Here is a 22245-nt window from a genome sequence, read left to right as displayed (position 1 = left end):
TTGTCCGTCCATCCTCTCCAGCTCCACCAACTCGACTCAACTCCACTCATTGTGTCGTGCTCAAGTCTCCATTGCGATATTTTCTCAATTGCATTTTGGACCACGACCTGACAATGACATGTGTCCCCATCTCATCTGTATCTTTCATCTCCCATCATCTCTCGGCTCCCAACTTGTCTTGATCCCATCCTCAACACTTTCGAATGCCGCGGGCCCTTAACAATTTTCTAACAAAAATCACAGCTTTCGTACACGGAGAAAAATGAAGTAATGATGGGGAAATATTTGGTTTTTAATTTTATTTTTTTTATCCATTAACTGGAGAAAGATAATTAGTTTATTTGTTATTGAATGTGGTTTTAAGTTTTTTTAAGTTTAAAACATTTAAAACTCTTTAAATTAACTTTTTTTGGGTTTTAACCTAGAGTTCTAAACTTTTATGACTTTGACTTTGATTTGGCATTAGAAAAGCGTAACATAACTTATCAAAATCATATTTATTTTGTTTTTTCCATGTGTAAAAACAAGAAGAACACGTAAAAACCAAGTTGAAAGAACTCTTTGGGGGCATTGTTGGTCTTTTTTTTTGCTTTTGATTGGTTTGACCGATTTACATTGTGCAAAAGAAATGAGTTTTTGGGGGAGGTATACGAGTAGGAGTAGAGCGGGTATAGAGCCAAATATGCCCGCCGAGGGCTTTTCATTTGTTTTGGCCTACATTGGGCCCAAAAACATGTTGCTGTTCGTTTTCTCCCACATTTGGCTCTCCTGTTCAGAAGTTTTTAGCCATTTCTGATAATTAAAAAGGCAACATTTCATTTCATTTGTTTTGTTTGCCTGCCTGCCTGGCTATTTGCTTTTCTAAGGCTGTTATGCTCCCTTGGCAGTTTGCCCATTGGCTGTGCCAGAATCAGAATCACCATAAAACGGAGTGGACAGGAGGAGCTATATAACTATAAGGCTATATGGCTATATGGCTATATGGCAGACTTAATTGAGTCCAAAGTGAAGTGGTGGGGTTGGAGGAGACTAATATGGAATATCTCGAAGTGTTGCCAAGTAAACTTGGAGTGTATTTATTGCCTTAGACTTGCAGACTTGGCCATAAACAAACATAAAATGTGTTAGAAAAATATTTGTAAATTTCATGAATGCAATGTTAGTCCCTTTTGGAATGATTAGCGAAGGGTTGACCTTTTTAAGCCATAATTTGCGATCAAACAAAAGGCACAACGAACCCTTGAAGCACTTTCTTTATACGAACATGTTGAATATAAATTATAAACTTCGTAATAAAGCCGTTTTAAGTTGGGGGCATGACATAAGAAGTCTTCAGCTGGAGAAATGGAGAATGAGAAATGTTTTCAATTGCTCAGCTTAGTCACGTTCCATGGCCAACTGGAGAAATGTGTCGCATCATCGAAGGCAGTTACCAAGTTTTTGTTGGTTTTCTGATGGTTCCAAATCTCCATCTTCATTGCGTAATCTGATAGATAAAGTGGGGTGGGTAGGTGGGGGCATAATAATGCCCCTAATCCCATTTGTGATCACTTTCTATGTGGAATGGGGTCACCAGCGGGGGCTAATTTGTGGATCAAACTCGTTTTGAGGGCGCCAAATACAGTCTAAACTGGATTGAAAGTTTAATTGGTATAAAGATAGAAAGATTATTATAAGAACTTACTAAAAGGATTATTCTGTATTAAGTAAAGGCATTGGGAATTTAACTGCCAATAATCATTGCTTTGTTTATTTTCGTTTATGACAGTTTTTGAGGTTCCCTTAACGAAGTTAGACTGTAGCAATCAGATCGATTCATCGCCATTTACATATGTGTGTTTAAGCTGCGGTGATTTCTTTTCGATGCGGATTTGTGTATAAAAAACGCATTGAAAAGAAAGTTTTTCAGCTTGATGTGTGCTCGGCGGCGGCAGCAACAATAGTCGTAATAATAATTATAATATTATAACAACAACAGCAGCGGCAAGAGCGTGATGCTTGAGGCTTTTGTCTTGTCTCAATGTCACGCCCCCCCTTCCGGGCGGGTCAAGGGGGGCGTAACAGAGACAGAGACAGAGACTTTTAAGCGAGCGTTTTGTTTAAATAATCGAGAGAGACAGGCGCGGGTAAACACAAGAAAGCGTAATAATAATAATGAAAAATAATAACAATAATCATGGGCAAATGGTAGAAAACAAAAAGCACTGTCATATGTACATACATATGTATAAAATATATGTACATATGTATGTACATACATACTTACATATGTGAGTCGTACGCGAGGCAAGTGAAATTTTTTCCAACGACACTCGAAACTCTGGCGAAATTTCTTAACACTTTCATAAGAAGTCATGAGCAGAGCAAAGAAAATAAATTAAATTAAGCACAAAAGCCGCTCAGCGAGCCGTGCCTTTGGGCATTAAGATTTAAGCTTGATTTAGTTATTTTCCTCACATTTCTTTTCATTTTCATTGACGGCCTCCAACTGAGCCCGCTGCGCACTTCTGTTAGAATACAGTGGGGCCTCCCATTGCAAAAATGACTTTATATTATTTTGATCCACTGTTTTCTTGAGTAAAATTCTTATTCAGTAAACTGTCATATTGATGTAGGTTGTTGAGAAGAAAGTTAAGGCATATGGGAACAACATTTTTGAATATTAAAAAATCAATTCATCTTTTTTTAAGATTAAATTGATTAAGTCAAAGTTTTGTTTGCTCACAATTCGTTTAGAGAAGTTCCACTGTGCTTGCTGGCGATTAACAGATCATGATCACTGTTAATGGGCATCCTTTTAATTTTAACATGGGCTTACGCTCTCTCTCTCCTCGGTCTCTTTGCCTCTCTTTTGCCGGCTGACATTGAACTGTGTCAGTGGCAGTAGCAGCAGCAATAAAAACAACGACGACGCCTTGTAATGGGGCGGACTGCGCAGCTCCACTCGCTTAGCCTCTCTCTGCTACGCAGTGGACAAAATGGTTTTCGTTGACAATAGATCAATGTGTAAATATGTTAAAATGTTAAAAAAAATTTAAAAATATTAAAGTAAAAATAATTCAAATGGATTTTAAAATGTAAAAATGTTACCAATTTGCATAAATATAGTTTGCAGAATTTTCTAATTTAAATTATCAATCGCTAGATTGACTGCTTATCCCACTGTGCGCTCCTCTTTCTCTTCTGCGCATGCGCAGCAGCTCAGCCAACGCAGGCAGAGGCTGCTGGCTGCGTTTCTCGCTGTTTCGCCGTTCGTTATTCATTGTTTGTTGTCAGTCGACGCGCGTTCATCTCGTCTCATCCGCCTCGTGCGCTCGCGTCTCTTAGCTGTGATGTGGAATTAAATGATTATTATTTATCTATTTGTTTTTGTGTGTGCAATATAGTGTTTGTTCTAGTGTGTGTGAAAAATGCCCCAAAATGCAGCGAACGCATGGGAATAAGGACAAACCGGAGGATAAGAATAACAACGGCCGAAGCTGGAGCGAGCAGGATAGCGGCTGTCATCAGCGCCTCTTCCTGTGCATTGCCAAGGTGTGTGTGTGTGTGTGTGTTTGTGTGTGCATCCATCTCCTTCTCACACATGGGCATTGATTTTTACTTTCTAAGCTTTGCTTTGCTTTGCTTTGGTTTTCCCTCATCTCAGGATGCTCTCTTTCTTTATGTCTCTCTTTGCTACACGAAAGAAAAAAGTACATTGGTTAGGGATTTATTTCTTTAAATTAATTAAAAAAAAATTGTAAATTCAAGTTGGATTTAAACTTACTTAACATTGCTTATTGTCTAAAACTTATCTTGATTTACAGATTATTTTATTTGTTTTTTTTTTTTCTTTCATATTTCTTTTATTTCTTTACTGTGCATTTACTCTCCTTCGCATGCAGTTCTTTGCCTTTGCTGGGCTATTTATAGACAGTTTTTGTTGCCTTTTTGGCTCCTTCTTTCCTTTCCTCAACTTGTTGCTCTCTCTCTCTTCGTCGAGCTTCGAGATGTGTTCTTCTGTTGTTCTTTCTTCTCTAGTTCATTAGCATCGAACAAAGAGTTCTCCGGAGTTGGTTTCTTACCACCACCTGAGAATTACCGGGAAAGCCAGAAGAACAAACTGACTTATCGCTGATGCTGTGTATTTGTCTTACGAGTGAAAGAATGGTCCCGACTTACTTATACCCAAGTAGCTATCTTATCTGATTGGACATTAAAGAACTTCCCTACACATCATTTTGGGACAGAACAAAGAGAGTTTCAAAAAATTAGTACTAGATTGCCTAATACCGGGAAGCAAGAGTGTTAGATCTAGTAACTTAAGATATTGCAAATGGTTAGTTCTTCGAAGTCTTTTCATCAGAATAGCTATTAACTAAGACTTAACCATTTTAAAGGTAGTTCGCTGAAAATCGTCAAAGTTCAAGGAATCTCTTTTATCCATTAAAATTATTCAGTAATGTTTAAGGGATTACATTTTTGGCCAGCCTTCTTTAATTAAAAGCCTATCGTTTATCATTTAAAAGCTTGTTTAGAGTTCTTTTGTTACTAAAACCTCGTAATTTATAACTTTAAAGGTCTAAAAGATAGGTATTACTTAAACCTCTGTAGATTAAAGCTATTACGCTGACTAAGAAGTTCATGGAATTGCACACTTTTATTACGAAATACCTAGATTTCGGTTCCTCATATTTTCTAATTACTCACCTAATTCTTTCCATGAAATATGCTAACAGATATTTCCTTATTTAAAAGCATACCAGCTGTTGGTTGTATGAAATCATGTTCCATTTCCCTTGGCCCCTTCGTAAAGCAACAGCTGGTTTCTTTTGTATCTCGCCTCGCATTTCTTTTGGCTATTGGATTGGCCAAGTTCCGTTTGGAGCTCGGATTCGTACCATATGTAACACATCGCCATCTCACATAGCAGAAGAAACACGAGGCGAACGGGAGACCCGACATCAATTCGCATGCAAATGAAATTTCGCCGCCGCTTCTTTGCATTTCTCTCTAAGAGCGTTTGTTCATATGCAAATGGGCGTGGCGGTCGGTGGTGGGGGGTTGCTATTTGGATAGACAATGAAGATAAACCGTTTGAACAGCAGCATAGTGAATATTCTTGGATGAAGCCTAAATGAACAGACTTCATCTCCATCGCATTTTGAATTTTTAATAGTCCGGTCCCTCTATTGGAATACTTTCACATTTAGAATTTATACGAAAAAGGTATCTTAATCTCTTATCTTAGGATGCGGTTTTAGAATTTGTAAAGTAAAAAAGCTCTTATAAATACCATTTATTTCCTTATCTAAACTTATTTTAATCACTTTTCCAACATATTAAACTGAAATGACGGCAGTTCATGTTAGTGAGTCTAAACTTTAGCGGCACACAATGCGAACTGCGTAGTCTTTTGTCCCGCTCCGAGCTGCCACAATCCGCTATGGGGTCAGCTCTTTGCTGCTCCTCCTCATACCATGGCCCCCATATCACTCCCCGTAAACCAATTTGCGACTGCGCATTAAACGGAAGCATAATAAATGCGCTTTAGCCGGGCATTTCGAATCAATTGCGAAAGTGTGAAAGGAAGTTGCCCCTCCAGCGAGCAACCCCTTTTCCCCTCGTTGTGCGTTTCCTGCTGGAAGAAATTGTGCAAAATATTCTCAGACAACAATCTGTCAGCAATATCCTGCATCCTGTGAAAGGAAATCGTCGAAAGGAGCCGGAATGCAGACGTAAATAATGGCGGCAAGAGCCCTGTCAAAGATCTTGGGGATGGGTCTGCGGAATTCACTTGATGAGGGTTATTTCCTGAAGCTTACTGAATGGCTACAATGCGTTGGAAATGGAAAACCAACGGAGTAGGTGTGACTTTAAGAGATTGTCATTTAAGTTCAGGAATTGCTGTATATTCCAACATTAAAATTGGAACTATCAACAGCATTTCCTTTATAAATCATATATATAATCTAACATACTATCATTATAAAGATTGCATCGCTACGTTTCACCTCTTTTAACCGACCCAACCACTGTTGTCAACTCACTGACCAAGTTCAATTCAGCGTAAATATATGTACAGATTCTGATTTAATGCTCCATTTACTATAGAGCAATTGTTCACGACCAGAGATTAGTCAGCGATGAAATCACTAAGGATGAGTGATCTCTGAGCAGTAACTAATATATATGCTGATCCGTCAGATATGGCTGGTCAATACAGCTGTCCCCTCGTTATGCTATTCTCTCGAAGTGCATGTGCTGTGTGCTGTTTAGGTTTGGTTCTGTGTTTGGGTATTGGTTTGGGTCTTTACCCCAAGCGAATCATAACTGTCTGGCTGGGAGTTTGTTTTCCAATCGCTGATCGTTGGCTGATTTTTTAGAACCAGCGGCTTCCATGCTCAGAGTCCGTTAACAGAAGACTCTTCTCCAGAGATCGGAGACACCGATTTAGACATGGCCCCAAGCGGTTTTACAGTTTCCACGTAGAACCGAACGAAACGGATTGGAACAGTTGGCGGCGAGGTCTGTCGCTTTTACTTTGCATGCAAACAGTTAAGAAGGCTGGCAAAGCTTGTTGTTGTTTGTTGTTTGTTGTTGCTCTATTAACTGGCTCTGGCCAAGAGATTTACGTTGACTGTAATCATAACCATAACCATAACCAGAACTCAAACTCAAACTCGAACTGTGCACCGAAACCGGAAGTGAGTGAACCGCCTTCCGCCTTCTCTATAGTATATATCAGCTTGCTTGCTTTCTTTATATCTTTCTTTCATTCTTGCTTTAGCATAGCTAATTGACAAACAATCTTTTGTTTATGCTGAGCGATTCTTCAAGCGTTGAAACTATCCCCGAACCTACATTCTACATTCTTACGAAGCTGTAATTTATGGGAGAAATATTAAAAAGCAGAAAGTTTTATCTTCTAAAATTAGCATAATAAATAAATTAAGAAGTAGTCGTTTGTAAGATTAATCATCTCCTTTAACATGCTAAAAACTCCCTTAGAACTTCGGCTGGAACTAATGATCTTGAGTAAGCTTTTCTGATTTGATTGATTGAGATATATTTTCATGAATATTGATACATCAGCGCATTGCCATATGCATATGGTGCAGTCTTCTTTTTGGGACTGCCCAACAATGCTGAACTCATTCCACTGAACTTAGTCACAATCCGGGGCATTCGGGCGACTCTCTCCGATAAACCTTTTTGATTTCAAGTCCCAGCACCGCCCCGACCAGCCCCTTTGATCCATGCGCAGCAAAAGTGAAAGTAGCGCCGGCGGGGCCATTAGCGAGTATCTAAAATTAGACAAGACTTGGTGACCTGTTGGCCTAGGCCAGCTAACAAACACAGCGACAAAACAAACAACAAGCCCACAACCGACGGATGACACATCATAAACAAATACCACATACGAGTATCTAGTTACACTGTTGTTGTTTTTCTTTGGTTTTTCTTTGCTTTTCCAATTGCTTAGAGTTGCCTCGTTGAGGAAAGTCGTCTAATTACGGATCAAAGGATTTCGAATTTCGACTCCTGGCGGGGCGATTTATTTCGAGTTCATTTGAAGCGAACGAAATGAATATCTTATGTCATAACCATTAAAACCATTAAGCCCCTGTTCCAGACTCCGTGGCCATAATGTATTCGTAGAAAGACGCGAGATAAACAGACGCGATCGGGGGTAAAGAGGTGAGGATCATGAATACGATGACGCATAGCATAGCTCACCTCGCTTTTGGGCCACACATCATCCGAATCCGTTTCAAAGGAATCCCTGGACCCGCACACTGGGTTAAAGTAATGGGAAAAGTTGGAAATTCATTGGGTTTTAAAAATACTAATTTTTTTCTGATTAAACCTATGAAGTTTTTTGTTACTACTTTTTTATAGTATCTTCCACATATTATAATCATTTTTAGTTACTTTCTTTGGAAAAAGCATTTCATACGAAACGGCAATTATCTCTCATTTGGTTTCCGCATAAACGCAAATTACTTTGCAAAATCAATGACAATTCTCAAATATTTACCATGAACTTGCACTTTTTTTTTCGTTAAGCGAAAAATACAAAACTAATTTATGAGCATTGGCCAGTGAACGTGAGCTTCTAGAGCACAATTCATGCTAATTGATAGGCTTCGGTTCATTGAATGCCAACTTCTGCGAACTTCTCCAGATAAAGGCTCGAGTTCTCACGAACACAATTTGCTTGATAAGCTATCGGGCTTGTCGCTGCACTAATCAAACATCGACGTTATCAACGATCTGGCCCACTGTGCACCGGTCGAAGGGTGACATATGAGGGCTATGGTTACGGTTCCGTCTCCCTCTCCGTCTCTCTGTCTCTGTTTCTGTCTCCGCCGTATGACTCAAATTGTTGGTATGCCTCCCGCTGGCGCCGCCCGCGCCACCGCTTCCGAGAAAACGCTCAACGTGTTCTCTCTGCTTCTGCAGTTCGTTAACCGCAGCACCGCTGCTGCACAGAGCGAAAGAAAATTTGATCAAATTTTGTGTTAGGAAATACTTGATGTCAAAAATTTTGTATATTTATGTTGATTATTTCAATGGAAGATTAGTTTTGTGATTTTCCAAATTCCGCTTAAGATCTCAGCTAAGTTTCTTTCAGTGCATCTGCAATCAGTCGATGACGATGATTTCGCGGCGTCGGCAGCGCTGCCTTCCGCTCTGCCCGGCGATCGAAGTCAAGTGGTCGCGACTCGCGCGAGTGTTTGCAGTTTTCAGTACCCAAGAAACTTCGGACGCGGCGTGTCGCGAAAAAGGGAAGTGCGAAGAAGAGTGGCCAATAGTGAAGATCAGACCAAAAGGATTCCCAAAAAAAAAAAATCAACAGGATATATCATATTTTTGTTCAGGTGTCTTAGTTAGTGCGAATGTTCGGTTAGTGAGTTAAGTTTAACTAAAGAAGAAGAAGACCATGGTGCATCTGTATCAACGACGTCGCAGCCGCGAACAGGTGGGTTTCGATCGGTTCCAATCAGTTCCGTTCTGGGCCGCATATATGTATATAGGAGTATATTTGTATACCTGTGAGCGTGCCTAGCATTTGGATTGACTAATTAGTTGGGGTAGAAAATCGCTTGAATGAAGAAGCCACACCAAAGGCTGAATGAAGCAATTGGAAATTGATGGAATTTGCACCTGGTTAATGGCAACTAAGAAGATACAGCCAGTTGTATTAATAAACATAGGAAAACCGGCAACGGGAGAGAGACAGACAGAGAGAGAGAGAGTGAGATAAGGAAAAGGCCTCAATTGGTTCGACAATAATGACGAATTGGCTTTAATTAAACAATTCCCACAATCGTATAATGCTTTAATTTCGTTGATCCGACACTTTGGTGGCTTGGATCGCATTGCATTAACCTTGATACGCTGGAAACGGGGTCAACACACCCCACAAGCTGACTTCTCCTCCAACGACTGATGACCCATTAAGGAATGAATGAAACTTGCACTTATCGCCCAAACTTGATATTGAGTACATATGTATAATTATTATCTTTAGCAAGAGTTATATTATTAATAATGTTATGTATTTGGAGAAGCGTAATCAAATTCGTTTGCGGAAATTGCCAGATACAGAAGAAGATTGTTCGAAAAGCCAAAAGGTGGCACATTTGTTGATATTTCCCCATTTACACGCTTAATCTCGACCCATTTCGAGGCAGATAAGGTGGGCACAGTGCAATAGCATTGCACAATGTATAGAGTATGTTACTATATACAGTGGTATATATATTATGTACAATACAGCAGCATTGTTAGCACTTAGTGATGTGATCATGGGCGTGAGCCATTAACTCAAAATGAAAGATGATGCACCGTGTTTAATTGCCCAGCATCACGAAATCGTGAGAATCCAAAAACAACACAGAGTTTGCATCACTCAATGAACTGCAGAAATTTATGATCAGCCTGGGCTGAACTAGTTCCGCTGACCATAAAGACTGCGATTTTATTGATCAGCAGCAACTCGTTCTCAGTCGATAGGACAAAACCCATGAATCAAAATGGGCAATGGCAAAGCGGAAACCAGTTGACCACTTTATGTGGGTCAAAGTGGCAGAACTAGTTCCGTAATTTAACCAATTGTCGTAAATTCAGTTGGTTATGACGGAGGTCCCATTGAAGCCTAACCCGTTCCCGCTCACTGCAGATGGTCTTAATGGGGGGCTATCTTTTCAGATCTCCAAGATATTTGTTAAGATACTGGACTTAAGCGGTTAACTTGTACTGTCAGATAAATATTTCCCATAAATTCAAAGTGTTATGGCTGAAATTGATTTTCTAAAAGCAATCTAATCGAAGATTATATATCCCATAAATTGGATTAATATCTATGAAATGGAAGGGCTGAAAAGGGGGCTTAGTTTTTCTGACTACGAGAAAGAAACATCTATCTTATAATCTTTTCTTTTTCCTTAAACCTATTTTCCAGGCTGTGAAACAATTCATTGATCTCTGCAACAATCTGGGTGCTAACTGCAGCACGACGACATCCACATCTCCGTCAGTTTCCTCCTCCTCAGCCAGCAGTACGCAGAACTTAATAGGGGTTGTGCCGCCACAGTTACAACAGCAGCTGCAGGTGCAATTACCACCGCCAGCTGGTGGGGGAGAAGGTGGAGGTGGTGCGGCGCCTGTGAGGCGGCACATATCGCATACGACAGCCGTTAAGTTTCTGTACGCCCGTAAATTTGATATACCGCGAGCGGTCTCACTGTACGAGCAGCATGAACAGATCCGCCTGAAGGAGGATCTCTATAACATTGATCCGGATGTGGAGCCTTTGCGCTCCGAGCTGCAGACCGGCAAGTTCACAATCCTGGTAAGACTATATATATATATATACCCCAATCCTTTCTAGAAACAAGTTTATAACTGTATTTGGTTTTTGCTTTCAGCCCGCTCGCACTTCCAGTGGGGCTGCCATCGCCCTCTTCACCGCCAATCGACACAGTCCGCTGAGCGTTTCGCATAGGACCACGCTACAGGGCATCGTCTATCAGCTGGACAGTGCGCTTCAGGACTCGGAGACACAGCGCGCCGGCCTCGTCTTTATCTACGACATGAGCGGCTCCAAGTATTCAAACTTTGACTACGACCTCTCCCAGAAGATTCTCACGCTGCTGAAGGTGAGTTTCGATCGGGCAACATGGCATACTTTTAGGCAGCGATGGCTAGGCAGCCTCTAGCTAGGCTTAGGAGCTATTTTGTCGAGCTATTTTGTCGAAATGGTTTGTTAAGAGTCTTAATGTATAAAGGAATTTTGTTGTAATTATTTCTTGGCCTGCCTTTAGCTTGAGGAAAGTCTCCTTTGTGTAGAAAGTTGTGATAAGACGACTAGCGATGTCTGGTTAAAAGCATATTAAGCTTAGTTAAGGGTTTAATCTAAGTAAGGTTTTAATATTAATCAAAAATCTGTAGAAGTCTTTGTTTTGGACACATTTTAAAGATCGTAAAGCCTTAACTTAATAATAGTTTCAATCTAATTTAAGACAAAGCCATTCAATATGCTGTAATGTGTAGAAAACTTTAGCTTAAAAAGCGTTACGAAAAAAGTGCAAAGTTTGGCCAGAAAAATGTCAGATGTTAGGTAGAATCCGACATATTTCCAGGTGGCCTGTCATCAGAGTGGCTGCCTGCCCCCTGCAGTTTGGCCCATTGTCGCACTTCCGGCTGTTTGGCAAGTCAAAAGTCAACGCAACGCAATCCCAGCTTGCCCCACAAAGGCACGAAGCGTGTCACGGCGGCCCCTGAAATTAAAATATTAAACATGCCTCTATTAATACAAAAGATATTTTTCATGCCCATATGCGCGGTTTTTGTTTTTTGTTTGTGTCGTATCTGTGAATCGGCGGGTGTATTCGCGCATCCAACTATCCGAGTTTCTGTGCCAAGTGGCCTGTGGATTCTCTATCAACGTTGGAATGACGGGAAAAATGTCTTCAAGCTGAAAATTTCTGTCTCGTTTCGTTGGCTTTTCATGTCATGCGTCAAATGTTTCTCTTTTTTCATATTTACTTTGTGGTTCTTGTTGATTGAAAGGAAGTGGGAGGTATCGCAGTGCTGCTATTGGGCAAGTTCTATAGTCTTTAAGGCCATTTTTGGGTTGTTCGTTTGTGTATTAACAAAGAGCAGATGGAGGCTATATTGTCAGTTTGCTAAGTTTTAGTTTCTTAAAGCAGTTTTTCGATCTTATTATTACCTTAATAATGTATCTATGACTTATAGTTTATACAACAAGAAATTTAAGTAAGTTAAAGTTAAGTTATTAACTTAAAAATCTAGACTAACTTGGGCAACATTGCAGAAAGTATGTGGGCTTAACTAGGCGCAAATGTTTTCCCCTTTTTTATTTTTTTGTTGAAGTTACTTTCGAGAAGTGTGGTTTGTAGGCCCTTTGAGTGCTGTTGTGGCTTTTCTATTATTCCGCTGTTCCGCCCATAAAAGTTAGTTATTCGCTTTGTTTTTTACATGAACTCCCATAAAATATTACTGTCGTACCTGACTCGGAAATCCTTGTTGGAGGAAGTAGTTGAGTGCACACAATCAGCGCCAGAACAAAAACAAAATATAAACCCCTCTCTAACTACAGCCACACACATGCACGCAGGCAGTAGGGAGGAGGGTGGTGGTGAGTTGTAGGAGGTGGAAGGTGGGAGGCAGTGTACGGTAGGCGTGGCAATCACAGCATGCGCTGCGTGGGCAGCAGCTTTAGTCTGCCTACGCGAAAGCTGAAAACAACTACTCCTCCCTTAGTCATACAGAGTAAGACGTAATTTTGATTGGGGACAACCCACTGTCGCCACCCCCTACTTTTACCACCCCCTCCCCACCACTATTTGCATAAAATAAAAAAGAAGAAGCGCAAACACACACACACACACACACACCAAAAGCAACAACAGGTAGTAGCTATCATCATCCCAGTTTGCTGTCTTGTTTTCCATTTCATTTGCTTTTCGTTTACTCGAGTCCCACATTTTTGTGCTCTTTGCTGTTTGGCCGTTTGTCATGAAATTGCGTTCTACTTGTCGTCCGTTGTCGTCCTACTGCCAATGTACAGTTACTAGAGATCGTAGCCTGAACGAAAATCTATATAAAATCAGACGTATTATGAGGAGGGAGAAATCGCCGGCCGGCATTGAAAGTCCGCGAATATTGAAGGAGTCTCTTGACATATTTCGTTTAATTTGCCAAAAAGCCTCTTCAGGTCATATGTATGTATGTATGTATGTATGTATGTTTGTATGTTTGTATGTATGTATGTTTGTATGTTTGTATGTATGTATGTATGTATGTATGTAGATATATGATTAAACATTTACATTGGTGTTTATCTGCCTACCTATATTTGTATATGCGTACATAATCTGCCCACTCAGATATACAGGCTGGGCTATACAAATATCAATCATGATTCGGTATCTAACATAAGTTCATACTATTTTTATTGGCAAATTGAAAATATAGAAAAACGATCTTTTTAACGATGGAAATCTTTTAAATTTAATAACTGCTGGAAAATAAAGTAAGAGTTTTGGTAACCCCAAACTGCTATTAAAGAGCTTTTCAAAGAATGATCATAAATTACGGTAGAAAAATTAAATTTTTATTCCTGTTTATGGCCTAAAATACTCTCTTAAGGATCACCTTGGCTTAGTAAATTTTATTCAAAATTAAATTCAATATTTCTTTCTTGCTGTACTATTTTTCTGGTCATGACTGTATGAATATATATCCATCCGAACATATATATATTTATTTCATTCTGCCACGAAAATCAAAATAAAGTTAACAATGAAAACGATTCGGTGTGGGCGAGCTCTTCCCTCGCAAATGGCACGCCAGTGGTCAGAGGGAGATAGAGCCCGAGCTAGACGGTTTGCTGAGGAAGAGGAAGTGCGGGAGAATGAGAGAGTGTCCAATAACCGTTCTCTTTGGCGCGTGTCTTAATAATATTTCGTATTTCGTGGAATGAGAGAAAGAGAGAGAGAGAGAGAGAGAGCGTAATAAAGATAAGTTGCGTTGGCGGTAAGCTCAAAGTTCGTGACGTCATGGCAATTGGAAAGAAAAGACAAAAAATCACGGCAACTCTGGCTTTTGTACTAAGCCGCGTATGCGCAATATTTTGGGGCCATCACGCATACGCAACGTTGTGGCAATGTGAGGATAGAAGAAGAGATCGTAACATGCACGCACACATGCATAATGTGGAATGTGCCCACGCTTTTTCACTCTCACTTTTACGCAGAGAGTGCGGAAGTGGGAGAGAGAGACACGGAGACTAGGTTCATGCGTAGTGAAATTCATTAAAAATTGTTTAGTTTTTAGTTTTCGGTGGATTTCAGCTACAGTTAAGGCTCCCTTAGTTATTGAAATAGTTTTAACAGGAGAAAAATTAATATTAATTAAGACCCTTAATTAAGCAAACATGACATAAATATGTCATATTTAATCTGCGCTTTTCGATTGGATACCTTCATATCGCGATTTCAATAATTCACGAAAGTTATGGCAGAAACATGGTAGTATATGGAGAGAGAAGAAGAGAGAGAGAGAGAGCTGGGGAGAGAGCAAAGCTTCGCGGCGCGCTCTTTGCCGCTGGGTCGCTGGTGGCTATCTTACGATTTTGCTTGATTAACTAATTCAGTTGACGTGTTCTAGTCGAACGTTATAGATTGTACCTAAAGGCACACCCCCGCCAGTCCCTTAGCCAAAAGGAATACAAACGCGCGCAAAGAGCGGTAAAAATGTGCGTCTATATGGAAAAGCCATTTCCCATTTCCGATGCACGCGTGTGAAAGTTTTCTTCTGCTATTTTTCGTTTTGTTTTTTTGGTGGTTTGGTTGCATGCCTTTGCCTAGCTTTTGATTGCTGCACTTGGCCCACAAACACTTGATCAAACAGTGATTGACGGCGGGATAATTTGGACGTATTTATAGATCGTTTGGAAAAGCGGCGCGCAGTTCATTCATTGCTCAGTTGGCTTAAATACGATTAATACCCGATGACGCCGTCGATATGTTAACGCTTTTGTTATTGTTGTGTCGATACGTTGGCCGTGCGGCTGCTAGCTGCTAGCTGCTGGCTGCTGGGTTGTGTTATTTTTACAACGTGCTTTCTGTTACCACAGCAGTTCGACATTGACGCAAATGTTTAGACCAGACCCGAGTCACTAAATGCAAATTTATACACCAGAAAACGTAACGAGAGAATTGTACGCCCTCGGAACGTGGAGTACTCCGCTTCCGCATTACAAGAGTGGTTCCGGAAAATCCAAAAAAAAAAAAAAAATTATACAAAATAATCAAAAAATGGCGTTTTACTGGTCAAAAAATATTATATTCGAATGACTAGTTCGGAAAAGTGAAGTGGCGTGTTTTCCATATAAATTTTGTAAACAGTTTTATGACTTTTGAACGTGGAACCTTTTCGCTGTACCTCTATTGATAATTCAAAGGTGTGATCAGTTCTTCGTAACTTGTTAAATAATACAATAATATGGTTGCGCAGTTTATATTTTTGATTTGTTTACGAAAGAAATTAGCTATTGGAGAGCCAAAAATACGTAAATAGCTTTAAGATTAAATGAACGAAGTAAACTTATCTTATCGATGCCATTAGTATTTTGAAGTTATAGTAGCCGTTTCCCTCTCACTGCCCGGGAAATACCATTTAGCTTTGCTTAAACTAAAAGCAAATATTGAAAAATTCCAAACGCACAGTCATCCATGCTTAGGTCACTTTTGAATGTGATTTCTTTTCCGTTCATTGTCGTTCTCCTTATGGGCTGATGTGTTTTGAAACTTCGATGACTATTCGCAGCGTTATTAATAGTCATCTTAATTTTTTGGCAATCTGCATTAATCGGAAACGATTCGAATGTTTTGGCGAGTTTTTAGTCAGGCTTACAACCCTGTTGGCAAGTTAAGTTTATGGTCAGTCTTCTTGTTGAGTGGTTTTTGATCTCTGATAAATATTTGTGAATTAAAAATTTGGAGAGTGAACTCTCATTAAAAAGTTAGTCATTATTTAAGATTATTAAAGAAACTGCCTTTATATGTAGATGCCTTTTTCCTACATAGATATGATCACCCTTTAAGATACCTAAAAAGTACTAAGCGGCCTCATAGGCTGCTTCCCAAAGCTAGTTGGCAACCCTGCTTGGCAACTTCAACCACTTGAGCCACCCACTCGCTGGCAATCGACAGCTGCATCGCATGCAACCTTGCACTGACAAAACCACCCTTAGCATTCCGGCTTTTGCTCTCTCACTCTCACTCTCTCTCTCTCTGGCGCTTCCTTACTCCGTCCCTCGCTCTCTCAACAACCCCCTGAAGTCCATCAGGGTGGCCCCAGAGAGAGAGAGAGGACGAGAGCAACCCACTGACCCGCTCGTCCGCTCTTTTCCACCAACGGTGGTGGCAAAATAGAGAGCGCCTGCGCCGAGAACGCAGCCGCAAAATATCAAAAGAAAAAAAAAAAGCGAAATAGCAGAAAAAAACCAAAACGAAACGAAAAAAATAAAATAAAGCAGCCGCAGCAGTCAGACGTAGTTCAGCTTTCCACGACGACGCGCAACAAACAAACTGCATAAAGAAAGGCGAGAAAATCCAAGAGAAGACAGCTCAGAGGCGTAGGAAAATCGAAATATTGAAAAACCCAAGACAAAAGCCAGCGAAATGCTTTCAAAATTGTTGCTCAATCCGAAAAACGCCTGCTGAACGCCTGTTTTAATATTCTTATTATTTTTTTTTTCCAAGTGCAAAGAAAAAGTGGAAAACTCTCCGCTCGGTGCGTGTGTGCGGTGTATGTGTGTATCTGAAATCAGCTTTAGTTTGTTGAATGTTTCGCACGCACTTTACAGCAACAAATTCGCTTAACTGCAGCCGGGTAAAAAAGCGAATATAGAAAAGTATCTGCAGAAAGTGCAGGACGGCGGAAGGGTCAGACCTTCAAGGAAAACTTCTAAGAAAAAGAAAGAAAGGAAAATCCCAATATCAAATGCGTATTTTTGTTTTGTTTTTCCCCCGTTAAGACCAAACCCCCCTCCCCAAAACCATCCCAACACCCAACCCCCGTGTGTCTGCCGTTTGGCCAGAAAGGAGATTAAGAGAGGATGTGGTGCATCCATCCCATTGTGTAATGTGACAAATCGCCGAGAATCAAATGAAATAAAAACGCAAAAACAAAAAAGTTATGTAAAATTGTTCAATTGGAAGTGCACGCAATTAGCATTTAATTGTGCGAACCAAACTATATATTACAATAAAAATCTGAATAATTAGACAGCAGCGGTGGCGGCAACAACAACAGTAATAACAGCAACAGCAGCAACAACGCGGCAATCAACAACAATCCATAACAACGCCAACGCGCGACTCAGGTACATGATTATACAGATACAGCTTAGCTGTATATATATATATATATATGTTATATATGTATATATATAGTGGGGATATAGATATACAATGGTATATACTCGTCGCCTATATGGACAGAGAGTCGCCCCCTGACTGATTTGTAAAGACCTCGCCAAAAACATTTCTATTTGTTGTTTTCGCTGTCTTTTGTTTTCAAGGAAATCTATTTTTTTGCGTTTTCTCTGTTTTTTTTTTTGTTTGTATTTATTTTTTGGCTATTTGTAGACAACAAACATTTAATTTTAATTTTAATTTGGTTTATGATTCATTAGCCTGGGCTTTGGCAGTGAATCACGTTTTAAGTTGATCGCAGTGCTTAGTTAAATCGCAGCTACTCCGCGGTTATTAATCAATAGGCGGCTGAAATCTGGCAGATTGAGCCCTTGTCTGTGTGTGTGTTGCTCAATTAGCTAATGCCCAAGTCTTTGGTGGGGTCGTTTGTGTGTCAAAGTAGGTCAGCTAATTGGGTTAGCCCGGCTGGATGCGAAACTATTGTTGGCTGGGAGCCCTCTTCAGGGGATTCCATCTTGCTGAGGCCATGGAAATTCAATTTGAGAAACCAAAAAGGATTTATCAAAGGATTCCAAGGGATGTTTACAGGAAAGAAGTTTTAAATTCTCTTTTTTGGGTAATCGCAATTATCGATATCAATTATTCATCGAATATGCCACCTTGAATAGAGTTCAAAGAAAGCCCACTGATACTTCAAGCTAACTTCTTAGAAAATCGATACTCATCCAATTCGAGAACATTTTAAAGCTGTTGATACTGACAAGAAAACCTAGGATAAAGCCCAGGCCCACCACTTTACGAAGCGAGCTGCCTTATGCAGATATCTTGGGGTTCTCCTCGGTCGGCCATCAATGGCAGGTGATATGCGACTTTTGTTTTCTTTGCGCTTACCTGTCCTCTCCGCTGTTTTCTTTGGCGCAACAAAAGCTGCTGCTGCTGCTGCGGCTGTCATTCACAGAGCTTGACAAAAATCAACAACAATAGGAACACCAACACCAACAGCAACAACAACAACCATAGCAAATATGCCAATAATACCGGAGGGCAAGCGGTAGAACTAGGAGGAGTAACAAGAACGAGGAGAGGAACAAGTGGAGGCAATCAAACACAGCTGTTGGCGTTGGTTCAATGGCGCGTATATATTTTTTTTGCTGCCACTTTTTACTTCTTACCTTTTGATTTATATCCCCCGATGTCTGCTTGTGTGTGTGTGTGTATGTGTGTCTATGTCCATGTCATTTTTGTATATGTCATGTGAAAGAGACCCAGTTACAGTGCGTATCAGAAGTTTAAGACAGTTGGACGAGGGTTTGTCAATCGAGGAATAAGGTCATGTATGCATAAAGTTTTCAAATTTCAATGGGGATTATGATGATGAATTGGTGTTGACCAGAAGAAGTTATACTATCGATATTAGTTATCGAATGGCAATAGTAGCTACTTACTGAAAATCAAATCTATGGTCAATCGATTACTTATAATGAATATGTTACAGATCTTTCTCTTACTTGAACTTGTACTTGTACTTAAAATCGAAACTATCGATATTGTTTATCGACAGTCATCAATTTTATTATCATTAATATTAAACAAGCATTTAAAATAACTTACTTTGACAAATTTCAAACCAGAATGTTTGCATAATTTTTAATAAATATTAAATTTATCGATTGCAACCCTTCGCCCTTTGAGTGACAAATGTTTTAAGTATTTACCTCTGTCTCCGAGGGACTCTCAATTGATTGGCTTGCGGCCTTATATCATTCTGGGCAAATAAGCCTCGATTCGGTTGGGATCTCCCACATGTCTATATATATATATACACACACACACACACACACACACACAGGCATACACAGGCATCTTATGTGGTAGAGCCGATGCGGAGCCGTCAGTCAATCAGCGTGAAGAGCTCTCCAATTAGCATGGCTTAGCCTGAGCCATCAAATATTGATTCCCCTTACGGATATCTTCGCCTTCATCTTTTCTCCTGGCCTGGGATGACTGTCTTCCACCTGCAGCCCAATAATATTTATTATTTATTTTGTGCCTTTTTTTTTATTTTATTTTTTGTATTTGGCTTAAGCTTTTTTGCCCCTGACATATTGTCATTTTTTGGCTTTCTACTTGAACGTTTTCATTGTAAACATTTTTCTTGCTCGGCTGGTTTTTTTTTTCTTAGTTTAGTTTCTTGACTGTACTTGAAGATGGGGGAAAAAAAAAGATCTATATATAGCCAAAGTATATGGATGTTTAAGGTTGATTTGAGCAAGACTTGAAGTTATATTTGAGATGCTTTTAAAAGTTTACAAAGTGTATTTTATAGCTGGGCTGAGACTTCAATTAGATAATTGAATAAAGCTGATTAATCATAACTTAGCGATGGCCTTTTCCCATGATCTTTTGGCCCCACGTTCGCTTATTCATTTGTCTTTGAGACTCTTCCTCCCTTTGCTCTCTCTCTCTCTCTCCCTCTTTGCTTCCTGGTTTATCGGTTTGTTTGCCGTGCGTGCCGCTTTCGCCTTTTTTGGCCAACGCCGACGACAAATTCGTTTCATGCCCAAAGACGGAGACAAGCTTAAAACGCATTACCAATTTTGGCCATGGCTAATTTCACATATTTATTTATTGTTTCGTCCCCTTTGAATATGCTGGTGGAATGTTTGGAGAATATGGCTGAGAAATGGGCAGAGAGCTATGGCGAACATAGTAGCTAGGGACCGCGTGGCGTATACTTGATAACATTATGAACTTCGCTTGCGTCAATTCCGCTGAAATTCCTGGCTAATTAGATTCCTTGTGAGCAAACCCCCCTCACCCCCTTGACATTTGTAGATTGCAATTAAATTGCATCTCATGAATTTCTAGGAATCTTTGGTCTTCGCATTTCCAAGAACACGTGAAAGCGTCAATAATCTCGTTAATTAAGGAATAGATTTCAAAGTACGTTCGTGGAAGTGTTGAAAACTGATTCTTGGGTGATTCATACACACACTCACACACACACAGAGAGTATCCTTTCTGGTTTGATTGGATTTCGCCTTTTTGATTAGAATGGAAATTATAATTAAGCTGAAATTTAATGCTTGCATAAGATTCCCAGAAGCCGTCCAATTAAGCCAGCAGCTTACCTCTTTATTTCTATTTCTCAGCAGAAAAGTGGATTGCGGCACTTGAGGTGAGTTATTGTACACTCGAAAGTGTTTTTACCATTATGACATGGCGTTGGAAGACTCTTTTGCTTCAAAAGGCTGTCGTTCTTTCGAGTTCCCAAAGTTCATTGATGGAAAATTAAGGCAGTTAAAGAGTTAAATTGCCTTTTGAGTGCGTTTATCTTGGGGTTTTCCCAGGAGAATCACACTATTAATCTGCCATTTTCTCCCTGTGCATGATGAGGCATTAGGGAGCTTCTTCTTGTACCGCCAAAGTTGCTAATTTTAGCCTTAGCCAGGAATAAACTTCATATAACAATATCCAATTTCCCCAGCATCCCACACGCTTCTGCAGCCAAGTAACCAGGATTCATTCAGTGGGATGTGGAATGTGGAATGTGGGTGGGATAAGCGTAGAGCAAAACGCATGCCAAGGCACGTTAAGTTGCCCACTCGAGCCCCATCAGGAAAACTCCTCCTCCGTCGTCGTCAGAGGCTCTCGTTGCTCCTGCCCGGTCTACGGGGGCGGGCCAACAGCCGGACGGAAAGGGTGAATCCGGAGACGCCAAGGTGGATACTTGAAGTTTGTCCCAAGTTTCATTCAACTTTTGCGCAGACTTTTTGGCCCTCAAGGCAAATAATCTGGCCAAGAACAGCAGTATGTTCACCAAGCCACCTGCCATTGTGTGTGTTTTCCTTCTTTTCCTCGGCGAGTTTGGGTTGTGTTTGTCAATTAAATGTGTGTGCCTGGTATGGATGGTGGCCCTCTCTGGGTGGTGGTGGCTATGCTGGATGGCTGACTGAGCATTGTGATTGTTATTATTGGATTGCCTGCTATCTCAGAGCCGCCAGCCCCCCCAATTGGATTCTAATTGGATGTGGGAATAACCAGAAAGTGGGGTGTTGAAAAAGCGGACGGGTGGTGTAAACAGCTGGGCTTTGTGACCCTGAAACGCTTGTAACGCCGGTCGACAAGTTCAGTATTTTGTAGCCATTTCGTTTCAGTTTCAGTTTATATTCAGAATATTAATATATAAAAAAGAAATATCCCCGATTATGAGTCATAAGCACCCCTAAAGCTGGCATGCCAGGGGAAAGAATATGAACTGAAATGTTATACAATATTTCCTATATTGTATTGTGTTTTAGCCATTCAAATTTCCTTGAGACACGCACCGTGGTTTATTTATTGGCCAAGTTAACGAAACAAGTCAAGAAAATGAAGTAAGAGTTGATTATTTATTACCCTTATTGAGTACTCCTACAAAATGTTTGCTACTTTTCAAACTTTTGCAAAATTGAAACAGCACATATAGTCGATGTTTATTTTTATCAAGGAAAAGTATATATATTATTAAATAGTTATTAAAAGAAAGACTTCTTGGTATTTTCTTGAACGTGTGACGTCTATAGCATGCCTTCTACGAGGGCAAGTGTATTATTAATAGACTTTATTGACTGTTTTCAATATGCAAATTGGACTGTAGAAGGTCATGGGATATTTTTACAGAGTTCCAACTGCTACTTGAAGGAGAATTTTATATAAAGTAAAGGAAATTTTTGCTGTCCTGCGCTATAAGATTCATTCTGTTGGGAATTTTTGATCAGTAAGTTAAGAAACAGAGAAATAAAGACAA

The 22245-nt window shown here is 40.1% G+C and overlaps 1 protein-coding gene across 3 annotated transcripts in view; it reads left to right on the top strand.

Annotated features, from left to right (window-relative positions):
• LOC108103137 (tyrosine-protein phosphatase non-receptor type 9) overlaps positions 1-22245 on the top strand; it is a 34716-nt gene that overhangs the window by 5534 nt on the left and 6937 nt on the right. Inside the window, exons 1-3 of one of the 3 annotated variants that reach the window (XM_017208508.2) lie at positions 3264-3534; positions 10451-10840; positions 10917-11147. In XM_017208508.2, the coding sequence (XP_017063997.1) occupies positions 3421-3534; positions 10451-10840; positions 10917-11147 (735 nt within the window). In that variant the 5' untranslated portion in view covers positions 3264-3420. Of the gene's footprint in view, positions 1-3263; positions 3535-8739; positions 8966-10450; positions 10841-10916; positions 11148-22245 lie in introns of those variants that run through there. The other 2 variants (XM_017208509.2, XM_017208510.2) reach the window with 2 other exon arrangements.

The sequence above is a fragment of the Drosophila eugracilis genome, unplaced genomic scaffold (genome assembly GCF_018153835.1).
Source record: "Drosophila eugracilis isolate 14026-0451.02 unplaced genomic scaffold, ASM1815383v1 contig_649, whole genome shotgun sequence".
Classification (NCBI taxonomy): domain Eukaryota; kingdom Metazoa; phylum Arthropoda; class Insecta; order Diptera; family Drosophilidae; genus Drosophila; species Drosophila eugracilis.
This window is presented reverse-complemented; position numbering and strand designations above follow the sequence as displayed.